Source organism: Mustelus asterias, chromosome 11, assembly GCF_964213995.1.
Source record: "Mustelus asterias chromosome 11, sMusAst1.hap1.1, whole genome shotgun sequence".
NCBI classification, from domain to species: domain Eukaryota; kingdom Metazoa; phylum Chordata; class Chondrichthyes; order Carcharhiniformes; family Triakidae; genus Mustelus; species Mustelus asterias.
In genome coordinates, this window is record NC_135811.1 from 91,357,830 (window position 1) to 91,370,539 (window position 12,710).

The window sequence follows — 12,710 nt, forward strand, 5'->3', positions numbered from 1 at the left end:
CCTGAAGCAGAGCTAGCTGCATTAAAGATCAAGAGGGACAGGAGGTAAGTCCTTCACTATCCACAGACAGAATAATAATGCTTTCAGCTGGCTTTCTAGTACTTGCTATCAAACAGTACATTGCTATTTTCACATGCCAACAGATTGTTCATTTCCCACCCATCTCAATGTCTTTGTTTTTATTGTGGTTTTGTGTGGGTAGTATAAAGGTGTCTTAGTGTTGGTATTCTGATGTGTTATGTCATAACATCGCAAGGTTTCTGCTTAGTGAGTTCCTCTGACACTTGGTTACTCTCTTGGCTGCATACGGGCAGCAAGGTGGCACAGTGATTAGCACTGCTGCCTCACAGTGCCAGGGACCCGGGTTCAATTAAGGCCTTGGGTGACTGTCTGTATAAAGTCTGCACGTTTTTCCCGTGTCTATGTGGGTTTTCTCCGGGTGCTCCGGTTTCCTCCCAAAGGTGTGCAGGTTAGGTTGATTGGCCAGGGTAAATTTCCCCTTAGTGTCAGGGGGATTAGCAGGATAAATATGTGGAGTTATGGGGATCTTAAGAGCCTCAATCTGCCTGTGCTCCCAAAATATACTGGGATAAGGAAGGTGAATGAGAATAGGAAGCCCAGTGTTCCAATTTCCCTATCTTATTGGCTAGCACAGTGATCTATTATAGGTTATGGCAGATGGTGGCAACTTTTTCTCCACACAGTGGGAGAGAAGATCAGGAGGTGATCTTTTATGTACCATTAACCATGAATCACAGAGGCTAAAGAGCTGGTTTCTTGCCAGTTACCTCCCCTGTCCTGCAAATACTGTTGGTGGAAAAAAATCACAGAGAAGTACAAACAGATGTAGGCTTATGAGAAATGTTTTGATGAGGAATGGAACCACAAGGCACAGTGACACAGTGGTTAGCACTGCTGCCTCACAGTGCCAGGGACCCGGGTTCAATTCCGCCCTCGGGTCACTGTCTGTGTGGAGTCTGCACGTTCTCCCCGTGTCTGCATGGGTTTCCTCCGGGTGCTCTGGTTTTCTCCCACAGTCCAAAGATGTGCGGGTTAGGTGGATTGGCCATGCTAAATTCCCCTTAGTGTCCAAAGATGGGTAGGTTGGGGGGGATTAGCCATGGGAAATATGTGGGGTTACGGGGATAGTTTGGGTTAAGGTACTCTGTCAGGGAGTCGGTGCAGACTCAATGGGCCGAATGGCCTCTTCTGCACTGTCGGGATTCTATAAAATCAGTAAATCAAGCTATTAAATGCTACATAACTTAGATTTTCAACTTACTACCCAAATGGGAATTACCGTTGTATATCAGTACCATTGGAGGAACAGGAAAAGCCAGACAGCAGATGAAATCAATGGACATGAAAATCAGGCAGTTTCTGGAGTAGACAGCTGATGCACATTATAGTTTGACTTGACAGCAAGTTGGAAGTCTAAAGTCTGTGTATCGCAGACATAGAGAAACAGACACCACAGTGGAATTCAATTGCCTGTATCATTTGATTTTTTTTTAATGTAAAGAACATCTCTCTTGATTCAAAAACATGTTACGAAAAAACCAAATTATAATTGAACTCCCAGAAATTTCTAATAACGTTTTACCCAAAAAGTAAAAACTGGGGTCTGAACGGACACAAATTTTAAAAATTCATTTCACATTCATTTGATGAATCTGTTAAAAGACATGAGTAAACCAACTGTTGTCTCACCTGCTGAGGGAGGGTCAGACATCAATGGGGGAGGAGGAGGGAGGCAGACCTCATTGGGCATCTGTGGAGGAGGAGGAGCTGGAGGTGGGAGCAGATCCATTGGAGGTGGGGGTGGTGGGGCTGGGAGACCATTTCCATCTACAAAGTGTACACACAGTATCATTAATCTCAGTGAGTGGACACTGGATCAATTTCATGTACTTAACAACAAAAACATTTTCAGTTAAGACCTAATATAGTTACATCAACTAATTCTATAATGATACTTAATTGTTAAACACAAGAGTCCTGATATTATGTAAAGGGGCACCTAAAATTCAGATACAAAGCATCTCCTTACTTATGGAAGGATTACTTAAGGAGAGGTGGTGGCATTATGACATTGTTGCTGGACTAGCAAACTAGAGACGCAAGGTGAAATCCTGGGTACCCGGGTTCAATTCCCAAAATGACAAATAGTGAAATTTGAATTTAATAAAAACGTGGAATTAAAAGTCTAACGATGACCATGAAATTGTTGTAGAAACCCACCTGGTTCACTAATATCCTTCAGAGAAGGAAATCTGCCATCCTTATTTGGTCTGGCCTACATGTGACTCCAGATACAAGGCAATGTCATTGACTCTTAAATGTCCCCTCAAGAGCAACCAGGGATAGGCAACAAATGCTGGCCCAGCCAGTGATACCCACATCCCATGAACAAAAATAGTTGTATTGGAGACAGTTCAGAGAAGGTTCACTAGGCTGATCCCTAGGACAAAGGGGTTGTCTTATGAGGAAAGGTTGAGAATTTGCACGTTCAACCTGTGTCTGCGTGGGTTTTCTCCAGGTGCTCTGGTTTCCTTTCACAGTCCGAGATATGTGCTGGTTAGGTGCATTGGCCATGCTAAATTCTCCCTCAGTGTACCTGAACAGGCGACGGAGTGTGGCGACTAGGGGATTTTCACAGTAACTTCATTGTGGTGTTAATGTAAGCCTAAACAAAGTTTAAAAGCAAGGGATTTAAGACTGAGATGAGGAAGAATTTCTTCTCACAGAGGGGATTTAGGAATTCTCTTCCCCAGAGAGCAGTGGCAGCTGGTTTATTGAACATATCCAAGACTAAATTAAATGGATTTTTGATCTATAAGGGAATTAAGGGTTATAAAGGAGCAGATAGGAAAGTAGAGTTAAGGCTACAATAATGTCAGCCATGATGTCATTACCCAGGATATTCTGAATCTCAAACTAATTTTTATGTTTAAAACTGATCTCAAAAGGCTGCAAAAGATGGCTGCCTAAGTGTCACCTGATTTATTTTGTGGACACTCCCCTGTCTCACGAGGAAACAAAAGGAACTTTCCAGACTGATGTTGAATTAATACCCTCTCCTGAAACCAACCCAAAATAGGATTGTTAAATTCATTATTGTTAAATTAAACGAAGACCTTGAGTATCTCAAATTCTCAAGGTGCCCGCAACACAGGATGTGTACTCCCCCGGGGGCAATGTTCAGTCCATGTTCGCCATGAGAGAGAATGGTGACGCAAGCTGAAAATCTGGAGGTAAATCGGGAAACCCAAATTCTCTCCGGAGAGATTGCTTTCTGCATCCTGCCCCTCACCAGTGACATCGCGAGGTTCATGCTCACAAAGGGCGAGAACCTCATTTTAATGTATTTGCTTACATTTCAGAATAATTATCAGGCTCAACATCATGTTTTCCACTCTTGCCATAGTTTCAAAACTGGGTTTACAACAGGTTCACCCTGAATGCAAACATGTTGAGAGGATCCTATTGTGGCAGAGGCATTAAGATGGTTTAAATTTTCTGACACTATAAAATGAGCAACATCAGATCATTGTATCCCCGGGTTCCTCTCTATTGGCCATTTAATTCTATTGCCTAAAGTTAAATTTGTCCTCACTACCTCAAGTTCGATCCAAAATTAACAGACATAGAAGTTTCAGACAAACACATTAATTTAATATGATAATATTCCACGATTTAATTTTAGGACATGAATCCATCTTCAAACACTTCATTCACAGGATGTGGGCACCACTGGCTGGGCCAACATTTATTGCCCGTCCCTAACTGTCCTCCATTTCAGAGCATTTGAGAAGCAACCACATTGCTGTGGCTCTGGAGTCACATGTAGGCCAGACCAGGTAAGGACATCAGATTTCCTTCCCTAGAGGACATTAGTGGACCAGATGGATTTTTACAACAATCGACAGTGGTTTCATGGTCATCATTAGACTTTTAATCAGGCTACACAGGTCCCCTCCCCCGCTTCTTCTTTCAGTATGTTCAGAATGGAACTGGACTTTAAATTCCAGATTTTGAATTCAAATTTCACCATCTGCCGTGGTGAAATTCGAACCCGGGTCTCCCGATCTTGCACTGAATCTCTGGATTACTCGTCTAGGGACAATACCACTATGCCACCATCTTCCCCTAATCACATCCAATCTGGAGATCATGGTGCCACAGCCTCTAACATCACAGACTCCAACCTGATAGTCCATTTCTACCTCCTGCCCAACAGCCACAAAACAAGACTGCTCTGGTAGGCTGAAACTTTGAGCCCAAACTATCAGCCTATTCTTGCCCCACAGTGATGATTTTATTCCTACCTCCACTTTATTTTTTCTTCCCTTGCCTAGTCTCTTCCAATCTACATCTGTCACTTTAACAGTTTCCAGTTTCTTCAGACCATAAGATATAGGAGCAGAATTAGGCCATTCGGCCCATCGAGTCTGCTCCGCCATTCAATCATGGCTGATAACTTTCTTAACCCCTTTCTCCCGCTTTTTCCCCGTAGCCTCTGATCCCTTTACCAATCAAGAAATCTATCTCTATCTTAAATACTCTCAATGACCTGTCCTCCACAACCTGCTGTGGCAATGAATTCCACAGATTCACCACCTTTTGACTGAAGAAATTCCTCCTAATCTCGGTTCTAAAGGGACATCCCTTTACTCTGAGGCTGTGCCCTCAAATACTAATCTCTCCTACTAATGGAAACATCTTCCCCACTTCCACTCTATCCACTCTATCTGTAAGTTTCAATGAGATCCCCCCTCTTGGCCCTAACCCACTCCTTTTTCACCATGGATGCCCTGTACCTCAACACCTCCACCCCCAGCGAGAACAGTCTGAAAGCTGTAAGCCTCTTCCTTGAATAGAGACACAACCAATCTCCATTACCCTCCTCTGCCTGGCTGAACTTGGTTCCATATTGAACAATGTTGCCTCTAACTCACTTCTTCCAAACAGGGCTGTTGCTTCAGGAACTCATATGAATCAGAGTTATACCTCTTCATGGGATATGTGAAACGTCCTTTGTCAAATGCTACTCAGGTCCCCTCCCCGCTTCTTCTTTCAGTATGTTCAGAATGGAACTGGACTGTGATATGTAACTGAGTTCAAAATTGCAGAAGAGGTAACCTTATTGCAATCAAAGTTATGTACTTCCCTTGTTTTTACAGAGATACTGTTCAAATCTTCACACACTGACCTGTTTCACACGCTACTGATGGCACTGGTGGAGGAGGAGGTATCGACGAAACAGGTACAGTCACAGGCATCATTATGTTCTCAGATCCACAGCTATTCCTGTTTCCATTAACATCACTGTTTCCAAACAGCAGTAAAAAGAAAAGCATAAAGAAGCCATTAGTGTTCTGTATGATGTTTGCATACATCCAACTGCATCTGTAAAAATGTCCACATTTTCTTTGCTAAACTTACCTAAACATCGGAGGTATATCTGTTGATGGAGAGTTAGTCACAGGACTGCTATGTACATTTGGAACAACAGGAGGCTGAACAGGTCTTGGTGCTTTAGCACTTCTCCTGAAAATTACAAAAACAGAAAGTTTCTTTAATAGTCAGCATGAGTTATAGAATCCCTACAGTGCAGAAGGAGGCCATCTGGCCCATCGACTCTGCACCCACTCTTCGACAGAGCATCCTACCCAGGCCTTATCCCCGTAACCCACTATTCCACACATCTTGGGACACTAAGGGGCAACTTAGCATGGCCAATCCACCTAACCCGCACATCTTTGGACTGTGGGAGGAAATTGGAGTCCCCGGAGGAAATCCATGCAGACACAGGGAGAATGTGCAAACTCTACACTGTCACCAAGACCAGAATCGAACCCAGACCCCCAGCGCTGTGAGGCAGCAATGCTAACCACTGTGCCACCATGCCACCTGGAGAGACTAAGAATAAAGTAGGCCAGTGGCTGACCTTTCACCTCAGGAATCAAAGTTAAAATCCCGTCCAGACTGAGGACACGGATAGATCCTACAAGTTTGGGGAGATTCAGATCAGTTCATAGTGGACACGGACTTACACAACCAAACTGGGGCCCTCACTCTCAGAGCCCACAGAATAACTAGGCACTCAAAATGCTAAGGTTTAGGGCTCAGATGTGATTTTGAATCACATTGGTGAGAGATTTACTGTATGAGTTACATGTGACTGGGAAAGATTCTTAGATGCTGCCCAATGTAAGAGCATTCCTAAATCTTAATGTATTATTGCTCAACTTGGCGACCATGCAACCTTATAAGTTAATATGGTGGAAGAGGCCCAAATCCAGGAGTCCCACCCCCAATCACAACGTCTGCCATTTTCACGGGGCCAGGAATGGGCCCAGGTCAGGATTTGAGTCTGCATGTTTCACGCAGGCAGCTGCCCAAGCACACCTGATGTTAGTGTGAGAAAAGTCTGAAACCCGATGTATGCAGATTGGACCTGGTAGGAGCAGGTCTGAGCTTTGTGGATTCATTTGGATTGCCATGCACCCTTCTGGAGAGATAAGGTACCCCTTTGGGTACAGTCCTGAGACACCATTGCGAGGGCTAAGGTGCACTTCCAGAGAAGTCAAATGCCCTTTGCAATTACTAAATGTAGGCACCATTTATGCATCAAAAGCGGGCATTGAGAAAAGGGAATGTATGGGTTGGCACTTCTAACATCCTCCCTTTCTGCGGCTGCGGCACTGTCTCAGGGAGCTGCAAGACCTGTAAGAGAAAAATTGCGAAGGAAAAACTACGCAAAGAGTGTCTGGACTCTGTGCAGTACATTCAAACACAAGTCTCAGTCCCTAGGCACCTTTTCAAATTTTATTTTAGTCAAAACTGATCATCCTGCCCTCAATGGGGAGGCAGTGGCGTGGTGGTATTGTCACTGGACGAGTAACCCTGGGCAAGATTTAGGAACCCAGGTTCGAATCCTGCCACAGCAGATGGTGAAATTTGAATTCAATAAAAAAAAATCTGGAATTAAAAGTGTAATGATGACCGTGAAACCATTGTCAATTGTCATAAAAACCCATGTGGTTCACTAATGTCCTTTAGGGAAGGAAATCTGCTGTCCTTACCCGGTCTGGCTTACATGTGACTCCAGACCCATAGCAATGTGGTTGACTCTTAAATACCCTCTGAAATGGAGGGCAGTTAGGGATGGGTAATAAATGTTGGCCCAGCCAGCGACATTCACATCCCGTAAATGAATAAAAACAAGATTGAGGTTGAGGCTAAAAGGTAAAGGCCGTCTGACCAATCAAACCGTGTAAGCAGTCAACATAAAGTTGTAATCAGTTGGCTCCTTAATGGATTAAATTGATATTCAGCAGACGCGCATCTGGCTCTCAAGTGTATCTGAAATATTGCACAAGTACGCGGTGACGTCAAGACGCACGCCCTATGTGATTTCACACACTTCTGGGTCACCACCCTCTCTTTTCAACTTAGTTCCTCTGAAGTGAACAGCCCCGGCTTTGTCAATTTATTCCTCGTAACTGAAGTCTCTCATCCTCTAAATCCCTAATTTATAACCTGTAACTGAAATTTTCTTTCCCGCCCCTTTGGAGAATTTAGCCACCTGGCCATTCAATGCCCTGCCACATTCAAGGGGCGTGGTAGGGGCCAAGCTAATGAATAGATTGCCTGCCCTCCCACTGCATTAACACTGATGCGCGACAATCAAGCACGTGGAACAAGGCTTCAGTTATTGAAGGCTTTTATTAGCAAACAATGGAACTAACTAACACGAGTACACCAGTTCAGACTGGAGGGGTCCTGCCGGAGCAGAGGGTCTTATACCTCACCTCCGGAGGCGGGGCCCCGCCGGGATGTGCCATAATAACATTTACCACAGGTAAACACCCTAACCCAACAACATTATACAACCCCCACAGTGACAACACCCTAACCCAACAGTAACATAAGAACAACCCCCAGTGGTAACCAACGATGGTTCACCACAAACACCAACTCCAGATAATGTCATAAGAGATTGTTAATACATCCTGTGCAACCTAGGACATTCGCTGGTGGAGGAAGAGGACTTTCTCTCTTCTGTATCCATACCAACCGTAACTGCGACCCATTATCTGCATTTGTAACCCCCGGCATGTTCTACTGCTGCCCAATTTCCCTGAAGTGTAGGTAAGTACTGAGAAAGCACATCTGAAGGTTTTATTCTCCCGAATGTTCTGCTGTGACTATTAGCAGGTACGTTAGTTTATAAAATTACACTTACCCTAAAGTTCCTTGTGACGATACAGCTGCGGTACTTGTCTGTCCATATCTACGTGATAACGTTCCCACTCTTACAGGATGACTAGCTTCCTACGAAGCAAAACATGATAATAAACGTCAGTCAAAGTGAAGATCTCAAGCGAGCCAAAGTTCTTCAAACATCTTCAATAGATTAAAACCTTCCTGGAGTTAAATTGGTAAGCCACTGAAATCAGGCACAGCGATTGCAATGCACAATTAACCCATGCCCATTGAGTGAGGGCAGGCAGTTACCAACTTGGTGCCGCCTGCTGATTTCTATGATTGGTGCGTGCAACCAGAGGTATCCACGCCATTCATTGCTGCACATTTCAGCAGGAGGCCCAAAATCATAACTTGTATCACCACAGCGAAACAGAAGACAAGCTGAAAATGTTAAAGCACATTGTTTAATTTATTTTATAAATGCCACATGGAGTTGAACCTCATTGACTGTCTTAATTCAATGTTGCTTCATTAAAAATAGCAGATAATTCTATTTTTAGTACTCGATTCCCATTTTTCCTGTTTAGTTATTTTTTCTTGTACTCATTCGTGGGACATAGGCATCATTGGCTGGGTCAGCATTCATTGCCTATCCCTAGTTGCACTTGGAGGACAGTTGAGAGTCAACCACATTGCTGTGGCTCTGGAGTCACATGTAGGCCAGACCAGGTAAGGACGGCAGATTTCCTTCCTTGAAGGACATTAGTGAACCAGATGGGTTTTTCCAACAATCGACAATGGTTTCATGGTCAACAGTAGATTCTTAATTCCAGATTTTTCTTATTAAATGCAAATTCCACCAGCTGCCATGGTGGGAATCGAACCCGGGTTCCCAGAATAATAGCTGGGTTTCTGGATGAATAGCCCCAGCAGTAATACTACTCGGCCATTGCTCCCCATAATGTTATGTTGCTTGATCCAAGTGATTGGATAATGTGCATTTTTAGTGCAAAACATGACTGACTTATCAGAACTGCACTATGGTCACAGAAAAGATCTAAGCTTTTTGTCTTGGTTATTAATATATTTCATGTCAAATTTTATCATATTTTCTATAGAGGGCCATAGCCCACATGAAAAAATTCAGGCAAATGTTTATTTTTAATAATACCATCCTGAATTACTTTTCTTACCTTCACGCCATGTCCTGTATCATCGAGGATTGTATAAACAATGGGTTTCCTGGTGTATTTTTCTCGTTGCACGGGGTTTGTTGGAGGTATGATCTTAGCAATCCTTGGTGTGGTTTTAGGAACAGCAAATAATCCAATCTCTCTCCGAGCCACTTTCTCCTTGTGCATCTCCACTTTCTAAGGAAAAAAAATAAGGAGATAAACAAATGGTGCTGTACCTGTGAGAACCACACTACTTGAGTGCTCAAGATTTGGAGAAAGAAAAGAGAAAATTCCTGCTCCTATTCACTACCCAGTGATGAAAACTGCAAATGCATGAATGGCAGATGAAAGCTAAGGTGGCTTGCAAGTTCTACCCTCTATGTTCGAAGAGCTTGCAGCTTATTGTAAAATATGGCTACGTGCGCAAGGCTCTGAAGAGTTTCTAGCTTCCGTGGAATCTTATTCTCACATGAGCCTGCAGAGTAAGGAAAACAAGATAGTGAAATAAACTCAAATGCTAACAAGGTGCAATAGTTCACTAGTCCAAAGATGTGCGCGTTAGGTGCATTGGCCATGCTAAATTGCACCTTAATGTCCTGCGATGTGTATCTTAGAGGGATTAGCAGAGTATTTATATGGGGTTTTGGGGATAGGGCCGAGGTGGAATTGCTATTGGTGCAGACTCATAGAAATCATAGAAACCCTACAGTACAGAAAGAGGCCATTCGGCCCATCGAGTCTGCACCGACCACAATCCCACCCAGTCCCTACCCTCATATATTTTACCCGCTAATCCCTCTAATCTACGCATCCCAGGACACTAAGGGGCAATTTTAGCATGGCCAATCAACCTAACCTGCACATCTTTGGACTGTGGGAGGAAACCGGAGCCCCCGGAGGAAACCCACGCAGACATGAGGAGAATGTGCAAACTCCACACAGACAGTGACCCAAGCCGGGAATTGAACCCCAGGTCCCTGGAGCTGTGAAGCAGCAGTGCTAACCACTGTGCTACCGTGCTGCCCCTCGATGGGCCAAATGGCCTCCTTCTGCACTGTAGGGTTTCTATGGTTCTATGATTCTATTGCAGCTCCAACAGCACTCAAGAAACTTGACACAGAAGCCCGATTGATTGGCATCACATCCATTCTCTCCACCACCAATACTCAGCAGCAGCAGTGTGTACTATCTACAAGATGTACTGCAGAAATTCACCAAAGATCGTTAGACAGCACCTTCCAAACTCACGACCACTTCCATCTAGAAGGACAAGGGTAGCAGATACATGGGAACACCACCACCTGCAGGTTCTCCTCCAAGCCACTCACCGTCCTGATTTGGAAATATATCGTCGTTCCTTCGTCGTCGCTGGGTCAAAGTTCCCTCCCTATCGGCATTGTGGGTCAACCCACAGCACGTGGACTGCAGCTTTTCAAGAAGGGAGCTCACCACCAACTTCTCAAGGGCAACTAGGAACAGGCAATAAATGCTGACCAGCCAGCGACACCCATATTGCACGATTGAGTAAAACAAAATTGTCACAGAGTAGATGTTGACTCTGTGTGATGTTATAAAATGGGTAAAGTGCGTGGAAATAAAAAAATTGAGAGAGGCATAATATGGACTGCTGCCCCATCATTAATTATTTTTACATAATCACACATAAGGGGTCGATCTTATCAAACAAATTCTAAATCCAGGATGGGTGGGAAAACAGGAAAGTTTCAGATCCATTTTTTTGGGTGAGCTCAAAGCTGCTATCTTGAGCACTCAGTGCATGAAAAGTCAGTAGAAACGGTTCCTCGCCTGTAAGGGAAGACAGTGGGGCTTAGGTCGCCTGAACGCTAGCTGAGAGTAGCAGAGGGCGTCATTGCGCATGCGCGGGTCTCTAGCAGCAGAGACCTGTCAATCAGCCTCTACTGCTCTCAGCTTGCTTCCATTGCCTCCACAAAGCACCCAATGACACTAACATAGCAGAGTGGCAGCGAGTCCCCCCTCCCCATGCCGATGACTACTGTGGAGTGTGCAGCGCTCCTCCCGCCACCATCCCACCACCACTGACTGACCCCCAATAGGCCCCGTCCCCAATAGGCCCCACTCCCAATAGGCCCCAGCCCCTCAGGCACTGCCCAGTGCCTGGTGGGCAGAGCCAGGGTGGCAACACCCCCTTGCTCCCGAAGTCCCCGGGGGGGGAAGGGGGGGGCCTTAATGGCCTTTGGTTCTACCGGCAAGGCCATTGCGACTGGTCCACGTTGCTAGGAACCAGCTGTCATTCTCACTGGAGATTAACCGCTCCTGGCGAGGCCACAAAGGCAAGTGAGCCCATACGATAGCGTCCCGGGCTCATTAAATCAATGCAAAATGCGTTTTAAATATATTTAAATAATTTATTCATTTCCGGTGTGGGGCTGACCTCGCTGGATATCCGGTGCCGGTAAGATTGCGTGAGGTGAGAAACAGGGCGCGAACCTGTTTTCTCGGCTCTTGCGCGATTGTACCGCTCGCCCTGCCCATCGGCCGGCGAGGCACGATGGTAGGATTCCCACATCATCAATGTCCATTGTGTTTAAAATTTTCCCCATACTGTTCATGCCACATGGGCATCGTTTTGTCACCTCTGAACATCGTAATAATTCCATCAGAAAAACCAGTTAATAAGCAGTGGAAATAATTACTGTAGTAAATGAATTTACCTAACTGTTTCTTTTGAAAGAATATAAAATACATGGAATATTTCCTCTTACTCACCTTAAAACCACTTAATGGGAACAAACCTGATACGATTTCTATTAAATTTTCTCAGAACAAAACATATCAAGTTTTAGGACTACCCTGTCATTCTTTTAATTATGGTTGTGTCTGAGTTGAATTCGGCAAATATTTCAGTTGTTCATCTCCACAATCACTGCATAAAACTTGCGTGTTCCTGTCAGTAGTAAATAATTGTACAAATAACAAGATTATAATATAAATCAGCAACTGAATTAAAAAGGGAATCTTCCTTTCAGCAAGATCATAAAGTTTAAAGACAGTGGCCCAAGGCCGGGAATCGAACCCAGGTCCCTGGCGCCGTGAGGGTGTCCTTTTGTGTTTTCAGAATAGAATAGAATCAGAGAATCCCTACAGTGCAGAAGGAGGCCATTTGGCCCGTCGAGTCTGCACCAATCACAATCCCACCCAGGCCCCATCCCCGCAACCCCATGCATTTACCCTGCTAATCCCCCTGACACTAAAGGACAATTTAGCATGGCCAATCAACCTAACCTGCACATCTTTGGACTGTGGGAGGAAACCAGAGCACCCGGAGGAAACCCACACAGA

At 44.6% G+C, this 12,710-nt stretch overlaps 1 protein-coding gene across 1 annotated transcript in view; it reads right to left on the bottom strand.

Moving 5' to 3' along the window:
* The window catches only part of LOC144500657 (abl interactor 1-like), a 41,604-nt gene that overhangs the window by 14,077 nt on the left and 14,817 nt on the right, over positions 1–12,710 (bottom strand). Inside the window, exons 3-7 of the mRNA XM_078223946.1 lie at positions 9,408–9,584; positions 8,252–8,340; positions 5,446–5,550; positions 5,213–5,328; positions 1,711–1,848 (exon numbers count right to left, since the gene is read on the bottom strand). Of these exons, the coding sequence (XP_078080072.1) occupies positions 1,711–1,848; positions 5,213–5,328; positions 5,446–5,550; positions 8,252–8,340; positions 9,408–9,584 (625 nt within the window). The remainder of the gene's footprint in view (positions 1–1,710; positions 1,849–5,212; positions 5,329–5,445; positions 5,551–8,251; positions 8,341–9,407; positions 9,585–12,710) is intronic.